The following is a 22,873-nucleotide window of genomic DNA, read 5'->3' as shown; positions in this document are numbered from 1 at the left end:
CTCATCCATCTCTGACACAATCTTGCATTTATTCCAAGAAGTTCGGTGCAAAAATGATACAAGAGAAGATTGAATATGTAATGTGTGCGCTTCAAACTTGAACCGCACGCAGCAACACTGGAAGGGAGGAAGCAGCGAGAAAGGAGCCTTGTCCCGCGCCTTCTGCGAGAGAACGAACTGCGCATGACCGTTGGGTTGAACATAGGTTCTGCAAATCTCATCTCCCATGTATTTTGTCCTATACCCTACTCGCGCTTCTGCTCCCGCACGAAGCTTTCACAATGGCACGAGCTGTCCTGTGGGGGTTCAACTGAGGGTCTGTATCATGGCGGCCGATTCGCGGTTTCTTCTTCTCAGCAAGAGAGTTCGCCGTGTTACGGGCACAAATACATGACTTATTGTGTAGAATTTTTAGCGAAATAATGTGAAAATTTAAAGACATTGTTCATTGTTCATTCTCGAGGTGATTATCGTATATTACTGGGGGTTCACTGATCCTGTGCGCTATAGGGCCAACCGCGCCTGATATATATATATATATATATATATATATATATATATATATATATATATATATATAGTAACAAATGCATTGCCTTATATATATTTAAATATTTAGTAATTTACTTTTACAATCTTCCTTTTCCAGATAGTTGAAAATTTTTCACTGAGGGTAATTGCGGTAAATTTTTTTGAAATGTAAATGTAGGATCTAAGAAATATCAATCAGAGGGGGAGAGGATTTTCCTTAATTCAGTCCTCAAATCACCCTACAGGAGTGGATTAGAATGCTCTGTAAAGTTTTGCCTTAGAAAGAGTAATCATCAATTTTGACATTTAAACTTCAAAAAACAACAACCAGCCTTCCAGATCCATGGAAATATAAGGTAACATGCTCAAATATTGGATACTTTTTGTTAACGCAAGTTTATGATATCTTAATAACCACTATATTCCATTTTTTAAAAAGCAGACATCGTTATTCCTTTTCTATAGAGTACCAAGTTCGTTTTATTGAAAAATTTATTATTTTTCGTAGAGAGCCCAATAGAAGAAAAAGTGGAAAATTTGACATCCAAAAAAAATGTACCCTGATATTGGATAGGAAAATAACATTATAATATGAAGAGAAAATCAATTAATAAATTACTGAAGAATAAAGAAAAAAACAGTACAATGTGTGAAGTCAAAAGTTATATATGATCAGGGAAAGAATATCAAGAGAGCAGAAAATATTGTTTTTTGTGTGGTTTTGGGTGTGATTGATTTTATTATATTATTAACCTTATATTTCTAAGGTTAAATTAACAATAACAGTTTAGTGCTTAAACTGCATGCATATGAAGCACCTAAGCAATAGTGTGTATATACACACACACCACTGAATACCAAATAAGATCTTGTGTAGTACATTATTATGAATAACAATAATTATTTGTGATGACGAGAAAACTTCTAGTAGAGGGTTTTCCCACACCACCACTGATTAGTTGTCTTTTAATTTTTATGAACAACTGAATGCTGACTCTATGACATCGGAGCCATCTAGTGTCAAAAGTTATTGTTGCAAATTTTAAAACATGTTTCTCATATGTTTTCTCACCTAATAACTATTGCTGGCCATGTGGAGAGTGATATAGATTTTTAGAGTTTTTGTGGTGTTATCAAGCAAAACAAAACCAAAATATGGCATCAGTCCATTTGGAAGACCAAAGCATTTGGAACCCAGAGGTAACTAATAGAAACAAATTATGCATTCAGCAAAAAAATATGAATATTAACAGGTTTTTCAACATGTTGTGATATCAATGGCATGAGAATAATATCAACAAATTGTAAAAGAGGTGGTGAATTTATTTGTGTGCTGTATCCACATCATTTATCATGTTTTATATTAAGCCCCAGAGTTTTATGTTAACTAATAAATTTGATGGATTAATTATATGGTTCATCATTTTACTATTATTATTACAGCTGACCAGACAAACTCGATAAAGCTAGATTATCAGGCAGGGGTAGTTGCAAAAACAGGATAGGGTAAATGATCTAGTAATGGACATGGAAGACAAATTTATTATTGTTAATATCTATAAGAAATTATTATTTAGCATTTCACTTACCTCTTATATATTTTTTGATGTAAAAGACTATGCTCTATAAAAACATATGAGTTATTATGGTAGTGAACAGGCTGTTTAAGTGTTTGGGAACATATTACACTGAAGTGCATAATGAGCTAGTAATGGACACCAATGAATTTGATCTAGTCACCCGCTGCTTCAGTAATCGACACTTAATTTAAAATTACATTCCTTTCTTGGTGAAAAATGTAATTTAAGTTTCTTTTGCAGAAGAATTCCCAAGTGCTCCGTTATGAAGCATTTGAAGAACACTTTACAAGTAATGGACTTGTTGACACTTGCTGGTAACTTATGTACAAGTGCTAAGCATTGCCTACAAGACAATTTATCTTCCATTTTACACATATTAAACAATATTTGAAATAATGGACATATTGACACTGGAAGAATTTACAGTCACGTACAAACAACTTCCTTAAACTGTAGAAAGTTTTGTGCTATCACTTGAAGGTACGATGCCTTCAAAACAATGATACCACGTGACTGAAAAAGTGCTGTATTTTCATTTTCATAAATTATTTGTACTATCATTTACATTTAGCCTTACAATAAATTATGTATATATCAGAACACAAACCTATCCATTCTTTAGTTTTCAGTACATTGGGCCAACATAAAACCAACCATACATTGGCCCGACGTAAAAACCACATTGGCCCAATGTAAGAACCACACGTTGGGCCAACGTTGGAACCACAACCTATATTACCATTGCCCAACTGTATGTTCTTAGGTACTTAGGTTTTGGTACTTTAGTATTATACAGACTCCCTGGTTAGGTTAGGTTAGGTCAAAACCCCTTGTAAAACATGATTGTGTCGATCCTGAAACTGGGGCTAATACTCCTAACCTAACATAACCAGGTAGTCAATATAATACTAAAGTACCCCCATTTTCAGCAATTTTGGTTACTTGGGATTTTGCCAGGTGGTCACCCTGTGTCCATTACTAAAAAGGCTGTATTTTTCAATGCTTGTATGATGGACATTGAGGTGACCATCTTTGAAAATTTTTCACAGTTAGTGCTTCAGTAATGGACACCCTCTCACTACATGTTTCTGCATGTGAAGCAAATAAAATGTCCAATATATGTGTTACTCTCTTTAGAATCACATGAAATGGAAAAATGAGGTATTCATAATTAATGTTTACATGGATGTGCTAGATACACACCTCATGCATCAAGTTCAAATTAGCTTATCTTTGCAGAAAGACGACTTAAAACTCAACATTTTGTACTGTTCCATACAGTACATATTTTGTAATAAGCTTATTGTCGTCTTTTTATTTCAGGATGCTGTTGAACAAGAAATTCTCACAATGACCACAGATGAGATTATTACTCGAACACGAGCACTAAGTAATCAGATACAATATATGAAAGGTGATATGGCACGTATAGCTCATGAAATTCAGGAGAAAGGTGACAAGACTAATGAGAATATTGCAAAATTAAAAATCAACAAAACACTGCCTTACTTGGTAGCCAATATAGTTGAGGTAAGTTCGTCTGTAAGACATATATTCAAAATTGCAAAGAAACATTCATTAATTAGTTTCATACACCTCTCTCTCTCTCTCTCTCTCTCTTAATTCTCATCAGTCCCATAAATGTGGTTGGATCTACTCTGTTGAAACAATAGCCTTTCAATTTCTGTATGGTGAGGGCACACTATTAGATTCAGTTCATTCTTTCTAGTTTGGTTATTTGGTTTGCTCCATGCCACATTTATATAACATTATAGTTTGGTTCATTGCAGATTTTGTCATAATGACTTTGAGTCACTGAGAATGGGGCATGATTTAAAAGTCTTCCCCCTCCACCCTCCGGAAATGTTAATTCTTGACCTTACAATTTGCACACACAGAAACTATGTAGAAATTTTAGCAAAGAATGCACATTCAACCAGGCCACGAACCTTGATCTCTGGCATATGCCTCTTCCGTACTAACTAGGCTCCTAAGCAAGCCATGGTTTCGCATGGTTTTTGCTGCCAGTGTTTTACTGCGTTGAATTGCCTCTGTCAGTGCTACAAAGGACTGGTTTCATTTGAAACATTGAAGATGTCGACAGTGTCTAGCTTCCTTCAGTGTTAATTTTTTTTAAAATATAATGCTTTTAGTACTTAAGTACGTTTTATACTGTTTATATATATATATATATGAAATCTTCATGCTATATATATATCTGTGTGTGTGTGTGTGTGTGTGTGTGTGTGTGTATGTATGTATGTAATAATAATAAAATTTGTCCAGCACTGTGGACGTGCAGTCTAAGGCGTCATGCTTTGGGCTCTGGCTATGGGGCACCCACAGGTTCAAGCCTGGGTCGAAGCGTAACTACTTTTTCTTAGACTGAGATTTCGGCCTGTGTATGGGACCGGTAGCCATCCACCTTCATGCGGAAATTGGGAAGCTTTGAATGAGAGCATAACCCCGTCATGAAAACCTACAACAATGACAGGGGGTTCCTCGTGCTGCCCACACATCACCCTGTAATTGGTAGGATGATCTCCCAACTTGGCAGTCGGTAGGTAGGCCCTTGCCCTCACAGGCTGTTGCACCCCGGGTTATTATTGTAATAATAAAATTTACAATTGTTATTACAAGTAAGACATTTGATTAGAGTCTGAGTGCGAGAAACATTTTCCTAAGTACATGCCTAACATCACAATATTTTCATTTGTAGGTGCTCCAGTTGGAACATGAAGACACTGAGGAAGAGAGTGGAGCTACCATGGACCTTGACAGCCAAAGAGAAGGGAAAAGTGCTGTAATTAAAACTTCAACAAGGCAGGTCAGTTCAATTAATAAATGAATTATGAGGAACATAAATAGCAAAATATGCTCAATTGACTGTCTCTGAAATGACTTTTTTCTTGTAGAAAATATACAGAATGAAATCATTTGGGTATTATTCATAATTACACTTTTATGAGAGTTTGTCTTTTGCACAATCAGATTGAGGGTGATTAGAAGTGAAATTTTTCATCATGAGTTTATGTACAATGAAGGTAAAAATAAACAAAAGGCACAATTGTTTTACAAAGCAAGTGGAACATATTTGTAGATTTTGTTCTTTTACTAAAAATCAACTACATATTATGAATTAGTTAAAAATAATCATGGTCAACATTGTCAACAGCACTGGGGATTTAATGTGGGACCACTTGCACCAAAGCTATAAGTGCTAACCATTGGGCTACATGGAAGCTCTAAATAGTAGTAACCAAATAAAAATAAGGATTATTGTTAGTTCTTTTATTTTCACATAGTTTGGCAAGTTTGAAATTTTGTTGTTCTTTACATATTGAACGATTTTAGACCATAGGCGTAGCTACGGGGTGTGCCGGGTGTGCCTAGGCACACCCTAATGGGCTGCTTTATGAAAGAGAATTAAAGACAGATATTTCAATAAGAGAGAAAATAAGCGGCAGTTTGTAAGAAGTTGAAAATGTCATTACTTGGTACAAACGTGTGCATTATCGCTGATGAAACGAGTGTGTGTAGTTTTTCGATTCTTTATGTCATTGGAGAGAGAAGATATTTACTGCATTCTACTCTGTACTGCAGCGCCCTTCTTCTATACCTGTCACAAGCTGCACTTGTGAGAGAGCTTTCTCCAAGCTTATCCAAGTTAAAACTAAATTAAGAGCAACTCAGAAGCAGAATAGATTGGAAGCCCTGCTCTTGCTATTTGTGGAACAGCAAAAAGCTTCGTCTATTGATGTAAATGAAGTTATTGATGAGTTTAAGAACATTATACTTCTTTACAGACGTCTCTTGTTATAGATGTGTATTTTGATGTATTTGTTTGTAACATTTATGAACATTTTGTGTGTGTGTAATTTCTATGCAATTTGATTTTTTCTACTACATATATTCAGAAATTTTCAACACTGTCATTTAGTGAATTTATATTCCTTTACAAACATCAGTGCAGTTAAAGAGCCAAGTGATTGTGTTGCAATATATGCTATTAAAAAGGTACAAGACCTCATTTTTTTAAATTTGTGCACACCCAAATATAAAGTTCTAGCTACGCCTATGTTTTAGACAGTTTTTGAGTGTTATTGTCATTGTGATAACTCCAGTGGAACTTCTGCAGTGACCTATGGCTAAAGAACTTAAAAAGTGGGAACATGTGAAATACGGCAAATAATTCTAATGTTTTGTTATGCTGCAACCAAGGCAGTTAAATGCATAATGAGGGAAAATATGAAATCCAAGTACCAGTGATTTATATTTTTATTTCTTCCCTTCACTATTGGTTCCCCAAGTGTTGTTGCACCATGTCCAGTGTCCTTTCCATTAAAGGTTCTTGGTTTGAATCTCCTGTTTGTCTTTTCATGTAATTAGCATTCATTCACATCATTGTAATTTTTAAAAAATTGTAAGAAATCATCAATAAAGAGCAAAAATTCATGTTAGAGAAAATATATAAGAAATGAACCCATACACATTTATTATCTTTCATGTAGTAAGCAACAATTACTATTTTCCATGCTGTCAATTGGTGAATTAATTACATAAATATGATGATGGAGGGACACTGACATGCAAAAAGGCTCTTACTCAAATGGAGATAAGTTAGTAGTTGACAAGTATTTGGCACCTTAACCTACTTTTAGGTTAATATATTGGCAAACACATACATAATTTAAAAGGACACGACAAATCTTCATTTGTAATACTAATAAAGTACAATAAAATGTGATTGTTCCTGGAAAATATCTTTTACAGACTTATTTCCTTCCTGTGATTGGGTTAGTTGATCCTGATAAAATAAGACCAGGTGATCTGATTGGAGTGAACAAAGATTCTTTTCTGGTGTTGGACACTCTTCCAGCTGAATACGATGCCCGAGTGAAGGCAATGGAACTAGATGAACGTCCACAGGAACAGTACTCTGATATTGGTGGTTTGGACAAGCAAATTCAAGAGGTAATGTATTGATTTTGAGAGAAAAATCTTGTTATTGGGGCTGTCAGCAATAATCAAGCTTCAATACTCCATTTTGTTGGAAATGTTTAAAGAGGCTTGTCAAATGGACTAAGAGTAGGAATTAATTGAAAAGCAACAATTACTTGAGTAAAGCTATTACAGGATTACATTTTTTTAGCTTCATAAAAAATTAAAAGTGTCCAAAACTTTTCCGTTAGTAGGATTTCAAGTTTGGATGGACTGATATGCAATTTTTGCTGATACTGATAAAGTATGGATAAAAATTTACTGATACTGATAATGCATAATCTATGCATCCTAATGTTCGATGAAGAACTTGAATGGATCATTTGCAACTTTAATTAATACACGTAATTAGAAGACTGCTCTGGATTTTGCCTTAGAAAAAGCAAATACAACAGGCAAGATACTACACTGTCCACTAAAAATTAGGGTTACCAGATTGCTGTAAGGGAAATGTAGGACATGGTGTCCCAAAATGTAGGACATTAAGTCAAAATGTAGGACGGAACACATTCTCAATAAATAAAATAAATTTCTATAGAACACGTTAGGAAGTAGTTGAAGAATGACACTTTTCAGTTTTTAAAAAATTATTTCCCAACAAATTTTTAAATGCAAAATTTCAAAACTTGCAATCATACTAATTAATGCACCTCTTACTACTTGATTTAAGTGGTACTTTCCAGAGGATACAATTTTTATCAAAATTTCAGGTTTAGTCAAACTATATATTGATGTTAGAGTGGACAGTCAAACTCGTTGAAATTATAGGGACCAATACCAAACATTTTACAGACTTTATGAAAAAATAATTATCTCGTGAGTCTGTTGTGCTGATGGTAATGAAATTACTCTCTCAACATTTGAATTATGACCTGTAATGGCAAACGAATATTCAGCAATTACTGTAATTTAAAATGGTTTCATCTTGGGTAGTTTTTAGTTCAATTACAGGGTGTCTACCAAAATAATACATCCAGAAATCTTGACTTTTTGTGGACTTTTCTAGATCCTACTTAGGTAAAGTTGGAAATTAGTAATTAAGAAAATAAATATATATTTAATGAAGATCACTACCAAAGGAGCAGTTAAGATGAAAACTGAAGCTGAATTTAAGAAGAGAATTAGATCTGCTATTTCGTATTAATGAATCCTGAACTGTGTTTGGCAGACAAGCGAGGCTTTGGCGTCTGGACTCCCAGCCAGTAAAATCTTATGTGGGGTATGTGTCGGTTGTCCCTATATGTTTATGACTATCCATTCATCCATCTTATCTTGCCATCATTCCTCCTCATCTTCGCGATTAGCCAATGGGACAGAAAAAAGTGAAGTAAAATAAACTAAATCAACCAATCAATAGAAAAAAGTCTTGACCACAAGAATAATTTATTGCCTTTTTAGTGACTTCTTGGCCTACTTGTTGATTTTTTACTTTTTCTTGACTTTCTTGACTGGCAGACACCCTGAATAACTTTTTTCTCTATACCCCTGCTTTACAATCAAATTATATTGAATATTGAATAAGAATGGGCAACACCTTTTTCCATCAGTATAGACCCTAAGGCAAGAAATTCTGCTCAGGCATTGAACAGTGACGTTATCAGAAAGTGGTCCCAAGACTTTGTTCATTAATTGCTTCCGTTTTCCCGTTTGTTTAAAAGCAGGACAAACTTTATTTTTTTTGTGCAATGACTGAATCAAAATAAATTTCACTATTGAGTTTGGAAGCGCAGTCCATAGACTTGTAATTTGCATGACTTTTTTCTCTTACGTATTTTCCTAATTAATATTATGTGACGCTCAAAATGTAGGACATTTATGATATTTTTCAAATTCCTCCCGGACGCCGGACATAAGGCTAAAATGTTGGACATGTCCGGGAAAATCCGGACGTCTGGTAACCCTACTAAAAATGCATGGTCTGAAAACTTGCTGTGCTGTTAATTTCAATTTTTAAGTCCTTGTGTAATTATGAATGTACTCTAAGAAGATGGCTGAACTTTCAATTGTTTGCTACATTCAATAGGTGGCCGCGGTGGCTCAGTCGGTAACGCGTCTGACTACCATGCTCAAGGTCCCGGGTTCGATCCCCGGCCGGTTCAAATCCGGGAACTTTTCTAACGGTGGAAGCGGCCCCGGCGCCCACCCAGCGTCGAATAACATGGGTACCTGGGGGAAACCCTGGGGGGTAAATGCGGTCAGGGGCGTGATGCTGATCACACCACCCCCACTCATGACCGGATCATGAAAGTGTGGGGCGTTACCCCCACACCCCCTATACGCCTTCATGGCGTGGTGCTATGCACAGGGGAACATTTTACACTTTTTTTTTTATTCAATTAGAAATATGTTTATTATTTCTCTGAGACAGAGTGCTAAATCATTACTATGTATCCCCCTCCCCAACAGAAGCAAAATAGCGATGACATTTTAAAATACAGCTTGACCAAGAAAAGAAACCCCCATGGTACTGTCATCGAATATTTAACCTTAAGCGAACACAGGGAACATGGACGATGCAAACAGCTGTTTACCATGCCCTTGCATTGCAAAAATATTCAGAGTTCCTCAATGTATCGTCATTGCCTTTATTAAGTGTCAAGTGTTCACATCATCATGAAGGGAAAAATCGTACACAGAGAAGATGGAGATATAATAGTCAACATTGCTGAATTTTCTGGCAATGAGACAAGGGAGGTAAATGACTGTAAACTTTAGTTTGTGAATTTGCCATGGTTCTTATCTTGGTCAAGCTCGTCATTTATTTAGTCATTACTTTTTTCAGCTGATTGAAGCGGTTGTGCTACCCTTAACTCACAAAGACAAGTTTGAGGCTTTGAACATTCAACCTCCAAAAGGTGTGTTGCTGTATGGAGCTCCTGGTACGGGTAAGTAAAGTCCAGTGTGGACTCAATCTATTTGTCAAGAAAATTAACTGTGTGTATGTGCTGAAAATAATTGAACCACACTTTTTCTTAATGCTTACATTCAAACTTATCTCTAACATGTTTTATATCACTGCATATACAGTTTTCAAATTACACAATTGATGTGCTTTCTGTACTGATAACAATAAAATAAAATGAAACTGAAGTTACACAAAGCAATATGCCATAATTGAACATTTTAAATTTTGTCATTTACTTGTGGTTTATGAGTTTACATCAAAGCAGAGGAAAATGTTCAACTATGGATGGACAAATATGAAATCGTACCCAATACTGAAAAAAGGGCCTCCCCGATGGTGCAGTGCTTGCGTCGTCACCTTCTAACCAAGGGGTCCCGGGTTTGATACCTGGTGGAGGCACATAATGGTTCGGATCCCACTTTAAACTGTAAGTCCAGTCCCGATTAGCCTTACTGTGCATAAAGTGGACTTCAAACACCAAATCAACCACCCAATTGATACCGATAAAATACGAATAGACATTCAACAATTTTGAATTTAAAATTTTGGGTGCATCACCACTTAGGCTATTTTGCACCTTTCACTTTATACGGGGTCCAGCCCCTTACCATAACTAAAATAACAACTGTAATGTCGTGTCATAACTAAAATATTAAAGTATTCTGACTGGTTCAAAGCTGAGGCTGTTAAGAGAGGCAGTTGGGCACTCAGCACACGAAAGGACAAAGGACAACACACCGGCCGCGATTGGCCCTATAGCGCACAGGATCAGTGAACCCCCAGTAAAATGGCAATTACCTCAAGAATGGACAATAAACAATGTCTTTACCTTTTGACAATTTTTCGCTAAAATTTCTACACAAGAAGTCAAGTATTTGTGTCCATTATACGGCAAATTCTTTTGCTGAGAAAGAGAAACCGCGAGTCGGCCGCCCTCATGCAGACCCTCAGCTGAACCCCCACAGGAGAGCTCCTGCCATAGTGAAGGTTCGGGCAGCAGGCAGAAGCTCAGGGTAGCTATATGGACAAAATACATGGAAGAGGATATTGAGGAACCTCGATCTCCAACCAACGGTCATGCACAGTTCGTGCTCTCTCAGAAGCCACAGCAGAAGCCAGAAGGCACCATCCTCGGTGCAAGTGAGACCCATCTGGTTCCTCCCTTCCAGTGTTGCCCTGTGAGGTTCAAGTTTGAAGCGCATTCGTTATATATTCCATCTTCTCTGTTGAATAATTTTTGTGCGAAACCTCTTGGCATAAATGCAAAATTGTGGCAAAGAAGGATGAGTAGAAATGAATGAAAGCTGGAATTAGGCACGATGAATTAAAATAAAAGAAATACATTACTAAAATAACTCGTGCATGCATTCAGACTTTTTCATGGAAACACTTCGGATATGTGACAGTAAAATAATGGTGCGATCTTAGACAAGAAAGGAAGACGTGACAAACGCTGTCGGTGTCAATGTTTCAAGTTTGTAAGTTTTCGAAGTGCTTGGATAGTTGTTACAAAGTATTGATGCTCCAAAGGATGTTACGTCATTTGATGCAGTGTAGGTGTTGCTGTCTGCGCAGGTAAGATGTGACTGCTAAAATGCATACAATTAACGGAAACTTATGTTGAAAGAAAATTAGAGATAATGGGTGTGCTGGTCGACCAACTCCAAATTTGAAGAAGAAAAAAAAGCTGTAGTGTTTCAATGAAAAGGTCTCAGGTTCCTAGTACGCACATGCCATTGGTTGCCATTTACCTTTAAAAACTGTAGGACAATTGTGATTAGTCGTTTTATAATTACAGGAATGGATATCCGAAGGGGAAAAGGGGCCACACCCGCCTGGAAAATTAATGTCAACCTAAAACTATTTATTATCCACATATAATTTCATTTCAGTCACAGTAATTTATGATAATTATTACAAACGCGTCGCAGGGACTGAAGGAGTGTTTTTTGAGAAAACAACACTATTACAGGGAAAAATGTGCCTCGTTTGTCCCCCCTGGAAAAAAAAATGAGCTTGCTTTCCATCCCTGGAACAAATCCTGAGGATTTCTATGATTTTCTAATAAAACCCGAAATTTCTTTCATAGAGGCACAATTTATTGTACTTAGTTTTAGCCCTAAATTTATTTGCACACCTCTACTATGAAACCTCATTCTATAAAAAAATTATGTACCAATTTTTTAAGCCCCCCCCCTGTGCGATTCCTTTGTTTTGCGAAGAAAGTTGATTTGCGGAAACTGAATATCTGTCACATGACTTCGGTGAACCCCCAGGAAAATAATGCACGAGCCGCACCTGCAACACACAGAATTAAACTAGCCATGGGGCCAGTCGCCAGAGCCTCGTTTGTCTGCAAAATGTAGTCCAGGGTGTACTACGTGGAAGGTCACCCCTTACACCCCACACTCAGCAATAACTGATATTCTACTGATCTTACATAAAATTGCAAATGCTACAACTAAAGGAACCTTCATCTGCTTCATTAATGTACAACATGAGTTATAACTTTGTAGCGATTTGCAGTACAGAGGTACATAACCCTCTCCCTCAGGTGTTAAATGTGATCCCCCAAACACAGACACCAAATGATGCCGACACAATGTTTCTAATTTTTATCCTTACATTTTTACCCTGTTAAAACCATGTCATTTTACCTGGAGACATCTTTACTGCTTCCTGACCAAATGAAGACTAAACGTTTGTTAGTCGAAACATCGAATGATGACAAAACACCACTATAAGGTATGTTTTTTAAATATCATTATACAAATCAGCAATTTAATGTGGTAACACAAATAATTGTGAAGAACTTGAAAATATAATTGCTATGTTGGTAGAATCATGCATACATTTTCTTTACTAATACATAACTCTATTTATCATCAGGAAAGACACTTCTGGCTAGGGCCTGTGCTGCACAAACTAAGTCAACGTTCCTGAAACTTGCTGGCCCACAACTCGTGCAAATGTTCATTGGGGATGGTGCAAAGTTGGTCAGAGATGCCTTTGCACTGGCTAAAGAAAAGGCTCCAACGATAATATTCATTGATGAAATTGATGCTATTGGTAAGTTTCTAATGAGAAATTTCCTGTAGGAAATTTGTTAAATGCTACTTGATATTAAATTTTAAAAGTTGCACCAGTGCTTAGGTCATTTGCACTAATCACTTAATATGGATACTTTAATTTAGCCTCTACTACAGGGTGACAAGAAATAACCCGTACTAATGTTTGTGATCATAAATTTATTAAACCGAAACAATTGAGCAAAACAACACTGAAGAACAATGACATGGGACCTTAGGAACAAGATGTTCAGCCGGTTTCGAAGTGGCCTCCCTGGGCGGCGATACAGAGGTCCAAACGTGCTTTGAAATTTTGGGCGATGGGCCTCAGGTCCTCGGGCGACAATCGGTTCCACTCATGACGCAGCGATTGCTTCAGCGACTCCAAACTGTGGTGGCGTTTAGCACATACCCTGGCCTCCAAAATCGACCAGACACTGTAGTCCATTGGGTTGAGATCCATCGAGTAGGGTGGCCATTCTGTCGATACAATGAAGTCCGGAAAATGGGTTCTGCACCACGCTTGCGTCATTTTTGCCCTGTGGGCCGGAGCAGAGTCTTGCTGGAATGTCCATTGCGTATCGCCGAAGTGCTGCTGGGCCCACGGAAGGACAACATTCTCGAGAATGTCGCAGCGGTACACTTCTTGGTTGATTTTGAGCCCTTGATCCACGAAAACCAGGGGCGTCTTACCGCTTGCGCAAATTCCGCCCCTCACCATGACCGACTGCGGATTTTGGCGGTGTTCGATGATGGCTGAGGTACCAGGAGCCTCTGCAGACCAGGTTCTGTCGTTTTGGTGGTTGTGCGCCTGTTCCACGGTGAACAGCTTCTTGTCTGTGAAGAGAATGCGCTTCCATCGCTGACCTGCGGCCCGGCGCTTCAGAGGGCAGCATCTGTTGAGTCGCAGGCGCTTGTTTTCGTCCGTGAGAAGCTGAACTTTTTGAAGCTTGTACGCCTTGAGGTTGAGGTTCTTTTTCGCCATTTGCCACACCGATTCGCGGTTGATCCCGATCTCACGGGCTACTTTTCTCATGGAGACCCTCGGATTTCGCTGAACTCGCTTTTTGATGATCTTGCGGTTCTGGGACGTGTTGACGGTAGGCTTTCTTCCTCTTCCGGGATGGTCGCCTTCATGGCCGAGCTCCTTGAATCGCCGAACTGTGTCATTTTTGGAACACCCAGCAAACTAACAATTTCACATTGACGCCACAGTTCCAAAATTGCACTCCGTTTGGTTGACATTCTGAATTACAAAGAAAGTAATCGTTATGAAGCCGAAACAACAGGTACAGTTACAAAAGACTATGGAGAATTCAATAACACAACAATTATTTGGCTACGGTACACTACATTCTTTGGCAGGATACGCCAAACTTTGTATGGGTTATTTCTTGTCACCCTGTAGAAACATAATGATTTCTATTGCAATCATTCCTCAGAGTCCAAAGCTATGAAAATTCTTCACATAATAATTTGGCCACTATTGATTAATTGATTTATTAGCATCTGTTCAACTTTTACAAAAGTTTGGAATTGTCACATTGTACATGTACAATTAGAATACATCTATAAAACTGCAAAATAATCTAACACAGCTACTCTTAATGGCTTGCACCTGATTCTATCTGTGACGCTTTGTTCTGCTTTCCCAGGACCCCTTCAAGCCACACATACAAAAACATTAAGATAGAAATAATTGCTCTATATATACACTTCTTGATAATGCCATTGGGGGGGAATCATTCAAACCTTGGACTTCTCAGAAAAGTTAGGGGAGGGGGTGTCTGTGTTTTCTGTTGAGTGTTGGTTGGTTGTGTGTCATTCCAGATCTATAAGTGATAAGAACATGGGAATGCTAGAGTTAAAGGTAGTTCACATTCTTGGGAAACTTACCCCATTTTTTACTTAACAGTACATGTATTCATTGAATCTTAATTGATTTTAGATTTACATTTATGCATTTACAGTCTGTTGCCACTAATACTCTTTGTGTACAGGTACAAAACGTTTTGATTCTGAGAAGGCAGGGGATAGAGAGGTTCAGCGAACAATGTTGGAACTATTAAATCAACTGGATGGATTCACTTCTAATACAAATATAAAGGTAAACGGAAAGGCAATAGTAATGCATGCTGCTTGCATTACACACACACACATATTGTTATTGGAAGGCCTCCAACTGGTGTAGTGGTAACGTTGTTGTCATGCAATCAAGAAGTCTCAGGCTTGACACCTGGTGGAGCCACATAGTAGTTCAGATCCCACTTTAAACTGTAGGTCAAGTCACACTTAGCTTATCTGTGCATAATCAGAAAATGTGAGGAGGTTTGGCATTGAGGATAAGAACCTTCATGACACATTTAGAATTAAAGTCTCAAATAGTATTTGCAATTCAGAGATGAAGTCAATTGTTTAAATAGTTTTTGACCTACAACAATAACATGGGACAGTAGTGCAGATTTCCAACACATGGAGGAGTGGGGGGACAAGAATGACATAAACAATATTTTATTGTACATGTAATTACCGTATCTGCTGCTCTTGGTGCATTTTGGAAGAGAAAAATTTTGCCCTTAAAGTAGTGGCATGTGGGAAGGTAAAATATTGAGAGAGAGAGAGAGAGAGAGAGAGAGAGAGAGAGAGAGAGAGAGAGAGAGAGAGAGAGAGAGTGAGTGAGTGAGTGATGTGTGTTGTAATGGCAGGTATGTGCAAGGTATATTAATATGTAACTGTTGTGTGTTGCACAATTAGTCGAACACATGAACTAAATCAGAACTAAATTTTAAACCTGCATATTATGTTTGTAGGTCATAGCAGCAACTAATAGGGTAGACATCCTGGATCCTGCATTATTGCGTTCAGGAAGGCTGGATCGCAAAATAGAATTTCCTGCCCCCACTGAAGAAGCACGGGCAAGAATCATGCAGATCCACTCACGGAAGATGAACATCAGCCCTGATGTTAACTTTGAAGAGCTGGCAAGGTGCACGGATGACTTCAATGGTGCTCAGTGCAAGGCTGTTTGTGTGGAAGCTGTGAGTATATTTGGAAATATTGTAAGCTCAATGAGTGTTTGATTATTATTGAAATATTTCTTATGTACAATTCCAAGGAAGTATAAGCAGTGGTAACACTATACAAATAGAATTTTCAAGGAAGTTGAATCTGGGAGGTTACAATGGTGCGAGAACCATAGGAAAGTAACTTCAAAAATGCAATTTTTAGTTGTCTTTAATATATATCTTCTCTGAAGAGCTCTATTTGGAGTCAGATCAATGTATTTCCATCTTTTCTCCTTAGCGGTGAGTTGAGCCACATATCTCAAATTTACAGACTTTTCATAGTCAGATGTATTCCTAAGAATACACAATTTCCTCTCTTGTCTAAATTTGATAAGCTGGATTTATGTCCATCTGGTTCTCACACAATATGTAAATTATTACAAAGGTTCGACAATTTGACAACAGTGTACTTTCCTCACAATGTTACATTGTAAAAATCAGTAACACTAAAGATTATTAATTTGGCAGTTTTGCAGTTAAAATGAATTGTACTGAGCAACAAATATGGACATTTCAATCTTACAAACAGCATTTGGGAAGGATGGGACTTTAAGTTCGATTCAAACATGCAAATGGTGAAAATGATTACAAAATGGCTGAACTGTCAACATCCAAAACTGAAATTTAGAGAAGTCGTTCATTCTAACAGTCTGTGAGGTGGACCAGGATGTGAAAATTTCAGAAACTGCCTGTCATGAGATTCTGACAGAATGTTTATGAAGGTGTATTGAGCCTATTGACTTTGTACAGGAAAATTTTCTACCAGTACTGCACACAGTGTCTCGAACAAAGAATTCCAAAAATGTTTTGATGAATAGAAGCAATGCTGAAAGTGGAAAGTTTGGAAACTTTCTGGACAGACCTCATGTAGAAAGTTGATTGAATAATTGTTTAATTATATTATATACATATATTATAAAATAACTTGATTTCTAATTGACATACAAATAACTCTGTTACTTTCAGGGTATGTTTGCTCTAAGGAGACAAGCTGTGGAAGTAATTCACGAAGATTTCATGGATGGAATCCAAGAGGTTCAATCTAAAAAGAAAGGAAACTTTTTCTATTTTGTCTAATTAATCCTATGAAATTAATTACAAAAGTACATTCTCCATGAATTTCAATTGCTTGTTGAAGGGAAATCATATTGTTTATATTTAAAATTATTATGTTTTTCATGGAAATTTCAAATACAATTGAATTTTTTTACGTTCTTTGTTGTTATGATCTTTTGCATTCTTTCACCTCTCTCGGAAATGCAAAAATTTGAATATCCAATACTGAAAACATAAAAAGTTGTTTAATAAAATACACCGTTTTTATGATTTACATTGGACTAAAATAGTGTCATGCTAAATGTATTAAAGAAACACTCAGATGGCATCAGGGTGCGAAATCCTGGGGTCAAATTTCATACTCAATCCTACCACCAAAATTTCCATGCCACGATTCAGAACCCACATGCCAATTAAGGCCTAATATATTGGAGTTCGATACCCCTTCGATAATGCCCTAAACACTCATTTTTTCATCTAATGGATTAAATATGGTGCATTTAAGGCGTAACATTTTTACATATATTTTGGAAAAGATGTAAATGTTGAATATTATATTATTTGAAGGGAAAAAATCCCCCAAAAAAATCTCGATGGCCCAACCTGCTTCATAAAACTCCCTGTGGGCACCCCTGCCAGGATTTATCAACAAAAAAATCACGATAGCAACAGGTTAAACTTGGCTAATTTATCAACAACAAAAAAAAAATACACAATGAAAGGATTTCTGTTTGTTGCTTTAATTTTTGACACTAGTGTATATAATATATATTTTATATTATTATTTTTTATAGCAGCAGACTCTGGTAGAAATTTTCAGTGAAAAATGCAGGCTCGACCAGGACTCAAACCCGGGTCTCTGGCATACCATAATTTCTACATAGTACATCTCCTGTGTGTGCCTGATGTACAATAGCAGACTCTGGTCTCACAAGTCAGAAAAAAAAACATTGATGGGACTCGATGTACTAAACACGCGTCACCCAACGAAAAACTGCTTGACAGGTCTTGCTCTTAAAGCACTGTTGCACCACAGCACTTTAGTCTTTGCTTCTCCCTCCCCTGCTCCCAAAAGGACAAAGAAATAGCAAACTGGAAAGATTATCATGGTGATAGCAACCTGTCTGTTTTCCAAGTCCTGTTGGAAAAGTAAGGAAAAAATGTGACTGCTATCTAGCCCATGGTTGTTGCAGACAACATGCAACATTCAACAGCTTAGTCTTCGGACAGGAAAACTCCGCTTGAGCTGTCTCACTGTAGAAATCTGGGTGTTGCTGGAGATTTAGAACATAACAAATGGTATTCTGTAAAATCTTGTTTGCTTTCAAGCAGATACCAATTCTCTCTCTGATGCTAGTTAAACACCAACATTTTGGAGCTATCACTGGATATCGAACTCAGGCCTACTTGCATTAAAGGTAAGAGTGCTAATCATTTGGCTACGTGGAAGCTCTCACTGTTTTGAATAATAATAATAATAATAATAACCAAGCCGAAGCATATTTGAAACATGAAGATTCATAACAAATATATATATACATATTCAATATTTTGTTGAACATTAACAAAATGAAATTCTAAAAAAAAAGTAAATGAAATAAAAATACTAGCAAGCTTTTTTTATTATATCACATTTGAATATTATAAAAGAGTATAAATGTACAGCCATATTATAAAACAAGCAAATTCAGGTAAGATATACATGGCCCTTCACAGATTAAGTACTTTCATTTTAATTTATAAGAATTATTATAGAAAATAACAATAGTTCTCCTTGCATTAACCATTTTTAAACTGATGACTTTATAAGCCATGAACATACTATACCTCTCTTATGAAAGCAATACATAATGTTCACACGTAAAGTAACTTTACATACATAACAAAGCATGATCCAGTACACTTCAATGTCTTATGCTGTATTACTTGGTAGATACAAATAGCATTCTTGAAATAAGCCATTGACAAATACTGTGCCAAAACTCCAGCCAGCCATTTGGATGTATTTTCCAACTGAAGCTTTTGTTTCAATAACAATGTATTTCTGAGAACATCTGTTAGAAGGATTTCAAAGGTACTATTAGGCATCATATTTTACAAACATGAAAGTTTAACATAGTGAATAGAGAAAGAACAGATGCTGGATGCAGGACTTACATTTCCTGCAATTTCGGCATCACCTTCGACCAACCTTAACAATTCCCAAAAGTTGATATCAAAAACACAACAGAACACTGGAAAAACCCACAATGATCAAAAAACAGCTTTCGCCTTGGTACGAGATATACCAGTGCTGGAGATGGAACGGGGAAAAAAAATCTTGACTACATCTTATGCATTGTTTGTGGTGCCAAAAAAAAAAAAAAAAACACTTATTCTAACAGAGCGACAAAACCATAACAATTAATGGTGTACAACACAAAACTAAACTTGTGAAAATACTGGATACACTGAACAAATAGATAAAAACTTCAGAGTTATTTGTGAATCATGCAATCACACTGCTACCATCACGAGACAACTGTGAAGCATCAACAAGTGCAAAAAAAAAAAATTCACACGTGTGCACGGGAAAAAGTATTTGTTCAATATGAGTAACAAACACTATATAAAATATAGTTGAACATCCACAAACAAGCCTCATACCTGATGAAACCTGAACCATTTATTTCTGATGAACATGTACAAAATTTTATGAAAATAATCATGGTAAATCCTATTTGAATTTATGGTAAAATATAACCGACATGGACGTAAAGTATTTATCAGGATATATTTGCCACTTGGCAAGTTTGAAATTTCAAAAACTGAAAGACAAACTATTTTTTTACATGGCAGACAAGTCTGCACTTACATATATACATGTTAGGGTGCCTTATAGAAATGTAATTCACCCTTCAGCTGTTGAAGGTTCTGCTTGAATATTACAACTTATGCAATGATATATTAATGAGGAAGGATGGTGGTGTGTTCACTAAAATTAAGGCAGCTGATCCTGCCTAAAGTACTGTTCCACCAATGGAATCCCTTTACCATTATAATCCAAATCTGCAGCATAGGTGGAGTTGGAGGGGAGAAGTGGAAAATGCAAGAAGTACATGTTTCAACTTTCTGTAGAACCATGCTGAGCAACCAGATTGCAATTTTCACATTGTAGATGCAACATTTATTGAGTAGACGATATAAAACTTAGTGCCACTTGAACATTTTATTGATAACACTATATTTAGAAAAATAACGAAAGAAGCAATTACGTGTTGCATCTTTAATTTAAGTAGTAAACAGGAGGAAAGCATTATGGTTCTTGGTTGGGATCTGCCTTCTGCTGCACGCCTGCACCCCAGAGCATGGTGGGTGACATTCAAACGGACACCTGGCGTGAAAAGTGGCAACTGTACTGCTACGGAACATCTTGATTCAGATGACTTTGACAGGACAAAAAAGCTTTGGGAAAGAACATAATGGTGTGCTTGTCTATTTGGACACAGCCTTAGACTTTTAGCCTGCCAACTCGTCACAAATTCCTCTTCTTTTGAAAAACCTCTATGATATTCAAAATTCTCGAAAATAGGATCTGAATTCCTTCTAAAGATTTTGCCATTGTCTAGATATTGTGACAGTTTCATGGCACCATTAACCTATTTTCTATCACAGATATCTAGACAACAGCAAAAACGTACCACATGACAATGCTGTATGAAGAACGAAAACTATGACTCTCAAATGCACCTATCCACAATACACATCTTTTTATCTTACTATTATTGGTAGTGTTTTTTAATTAGTTCAGAAATACAGAAAAAAAGGGGGGAGAGAATACATTGCATTTTCTAAAGACCCAATATGTTCATCATATCAACAGATACTGAAAAATCAAGAGCATAGAATGGAATTAAATCCATACAAGAACAATAAAGAAGGTAAAAAAGGTAAAGTGTTCCCCTGTGCATAGCACCACGCCATGAAGGCGTATAGGGGGTGTGGGGGTAACGCCCCACACTTTCTTGATCCGGTCGTGAGTGGGGGTGATGTGATCAGCATCATGCCCCTGACCGCCTTTACCCCCCAGGGTTTCCGCCAGGTACCCATGTTATTCGACGCTGGGTAGGCGCCGGGGCCGCTTCCACCGTTAGAAAAGTTCCCGGATTTGAACCGGCCGGGGGTCGAACCCGGGACCTTGAGCATGGTAGTCAGACGCGTTACCGACTGAGCCACCGACAAGAACAATCATGAGGCATAAAGAGCTTACTATAAATCATTACATTTGGAACACACTTTTCATTATGTAGAAAATTCAGTTAAAATGCAGGCTCGACCAGGACTCAAACCTGGGTCTCTGCATTCCCTGCCATTGCTCTACCAACTGAGCTGCCGAGCCAGCCCTGGCATCACCTGACATTTCGATGTTGCTTAATCTTAACGACATCTTTCATTGGCTGTGACCTAGTTTCAATGTTTATCTTTGGGCATTTGTAGCTACACCAGCTTTAACATGTAATGTAGTTTTAATTTGAACTTATATTTATACATTGTTTATGTATTAATTGATTGCTAATGTGACAAAGCAAATATTGTGAATTCTTTCAAAATAGTAGTGCTGTTACTCAACCAGATATGTTACTATGTTTATGCAGCATGTCTTACATGCAATGCACAAAGATCTTTATGTAAAGACAGAAATTTTTCCACTTTTATGCACAGTTAGGTCAATCAGGATGGAACCAAAAGTGCTCATGTTTCAAACATACTCTCATTCAAAATGGGGGAAGATTGTGTTACGGATTATAACATTTTAGATTACAGTTTGTTCTAAACGCAAAACTACATTCAAGAACTATACCAAACTTGTATGTGTTGATAGTCGCAAAGTAATATATACAGTAAGTATTTGAAATAGTATTTGTATTAGTAAAAAGTTAATACAAACAAAAAAAATAACAGTACCACTTTTTGTACTTATCATCATCATAAGGAAAGAAACTTTAGCTCTAGCATGTCTTATGCTTTGCCTAACATGATTCATAAATATATACATTAGAACTTGATTATACTTTCTTCAGGGGAGTGTTGTAAGACAAAATGCATAATGCAAGGAAAATGCTTTAAATCCAGAGAGAGTAAAATTGTGTAAACAAAAACTGTATTCTAGAATCACAAATAAAATACAGTTAAGTGTTTGTATTTAAAACAATCTTTAGCTCAATATAAATAATTAAAAGCTAATAAATTTAATATTTGCACTGCACAAATTGTTGACACCCATTCATGTCATTAGGGCCGACCTTAGGGTTGGAGGCACCACATGCGCATCTATCTTCTAATAATAATAAAAATCTTCTACAGGTAAAATCACAATATAATTTGATTATCCTTTCTTCGAGCTTCATTTGAAAAGTACGCGTACTATTTTCCCACATCTTTTGGAAAGAGTGGGTGATTAGAAGTTATTTCGTTGTGATTTGCGAGAGAATGAAGGTTGTCAAAGATAGTATGGTGAAGAATGTTTAAGAAAAAGAACCTTTATTTATAATGTTTTAATGTACAAGGCTACTAAAACTAACCAGAATATGTTACTAGATAATTTAACCTGAAATCCACAATACTGAAAATAAATTTTGCAAAGACAATTAATGAAATTGATGCAATATTTGATTGGTGACAGACCAC

At 36.7% G+C, this 22,873-nt stretch overlaps 1 protein-coding gene across 1 annotated transcript; it reads left to right on the top strand.

Moving 5' to 3' along the window:
* The first annotated feature begins 1,605 nt into the window (after positions 1-1,605).
* On the top strand, positions 1,606-17,364 carry LOC145994671 (26S proteasome regulatory subunit 6A-B-like). The gene is made up of 9 exons (XM_083130802.1): positions 1,606-1,731; positions 3,435-3,641; positions 4,831-4,938; positions 6,885-7,085; positions 9,895-9,997; positions 12,907-13,086; positions 15,086-15,192; positions 15,896-16,123; positions 17,117-17,364. Exons 1-9 carry the CDS (start codon positions 1,687-1,689, stop codon positions 17,225-17,227), a joined length of 1,290 nt encoding a protein of 429 aa, XP_082986928.1. The 5' UTR covers positions 1,606-1,686; the 3' UTR covers positions 17,228-17,364.
* The last annotated feature ends 5,509 nt before the right edge of the window (positions 17,365-22,873 follow it).

The sequence above is a fragment of the Lepisma saccharinum genome, chromosome 11 (genome assembly GCF_977018435.1).
Source record: "Lepisma saccharinum chromosome 11, izLepSacc3.1, whole genome shotgun sequence".
NCBI lineage: Eukaryota > Metazoa > Arthropoda > Insecta > Zygentoma > Lepismatidae > Lepisma > Lepisma saccharinum.
This window is presented reverse-complemented; position numbering and strand designations above follow the sequence as displayed.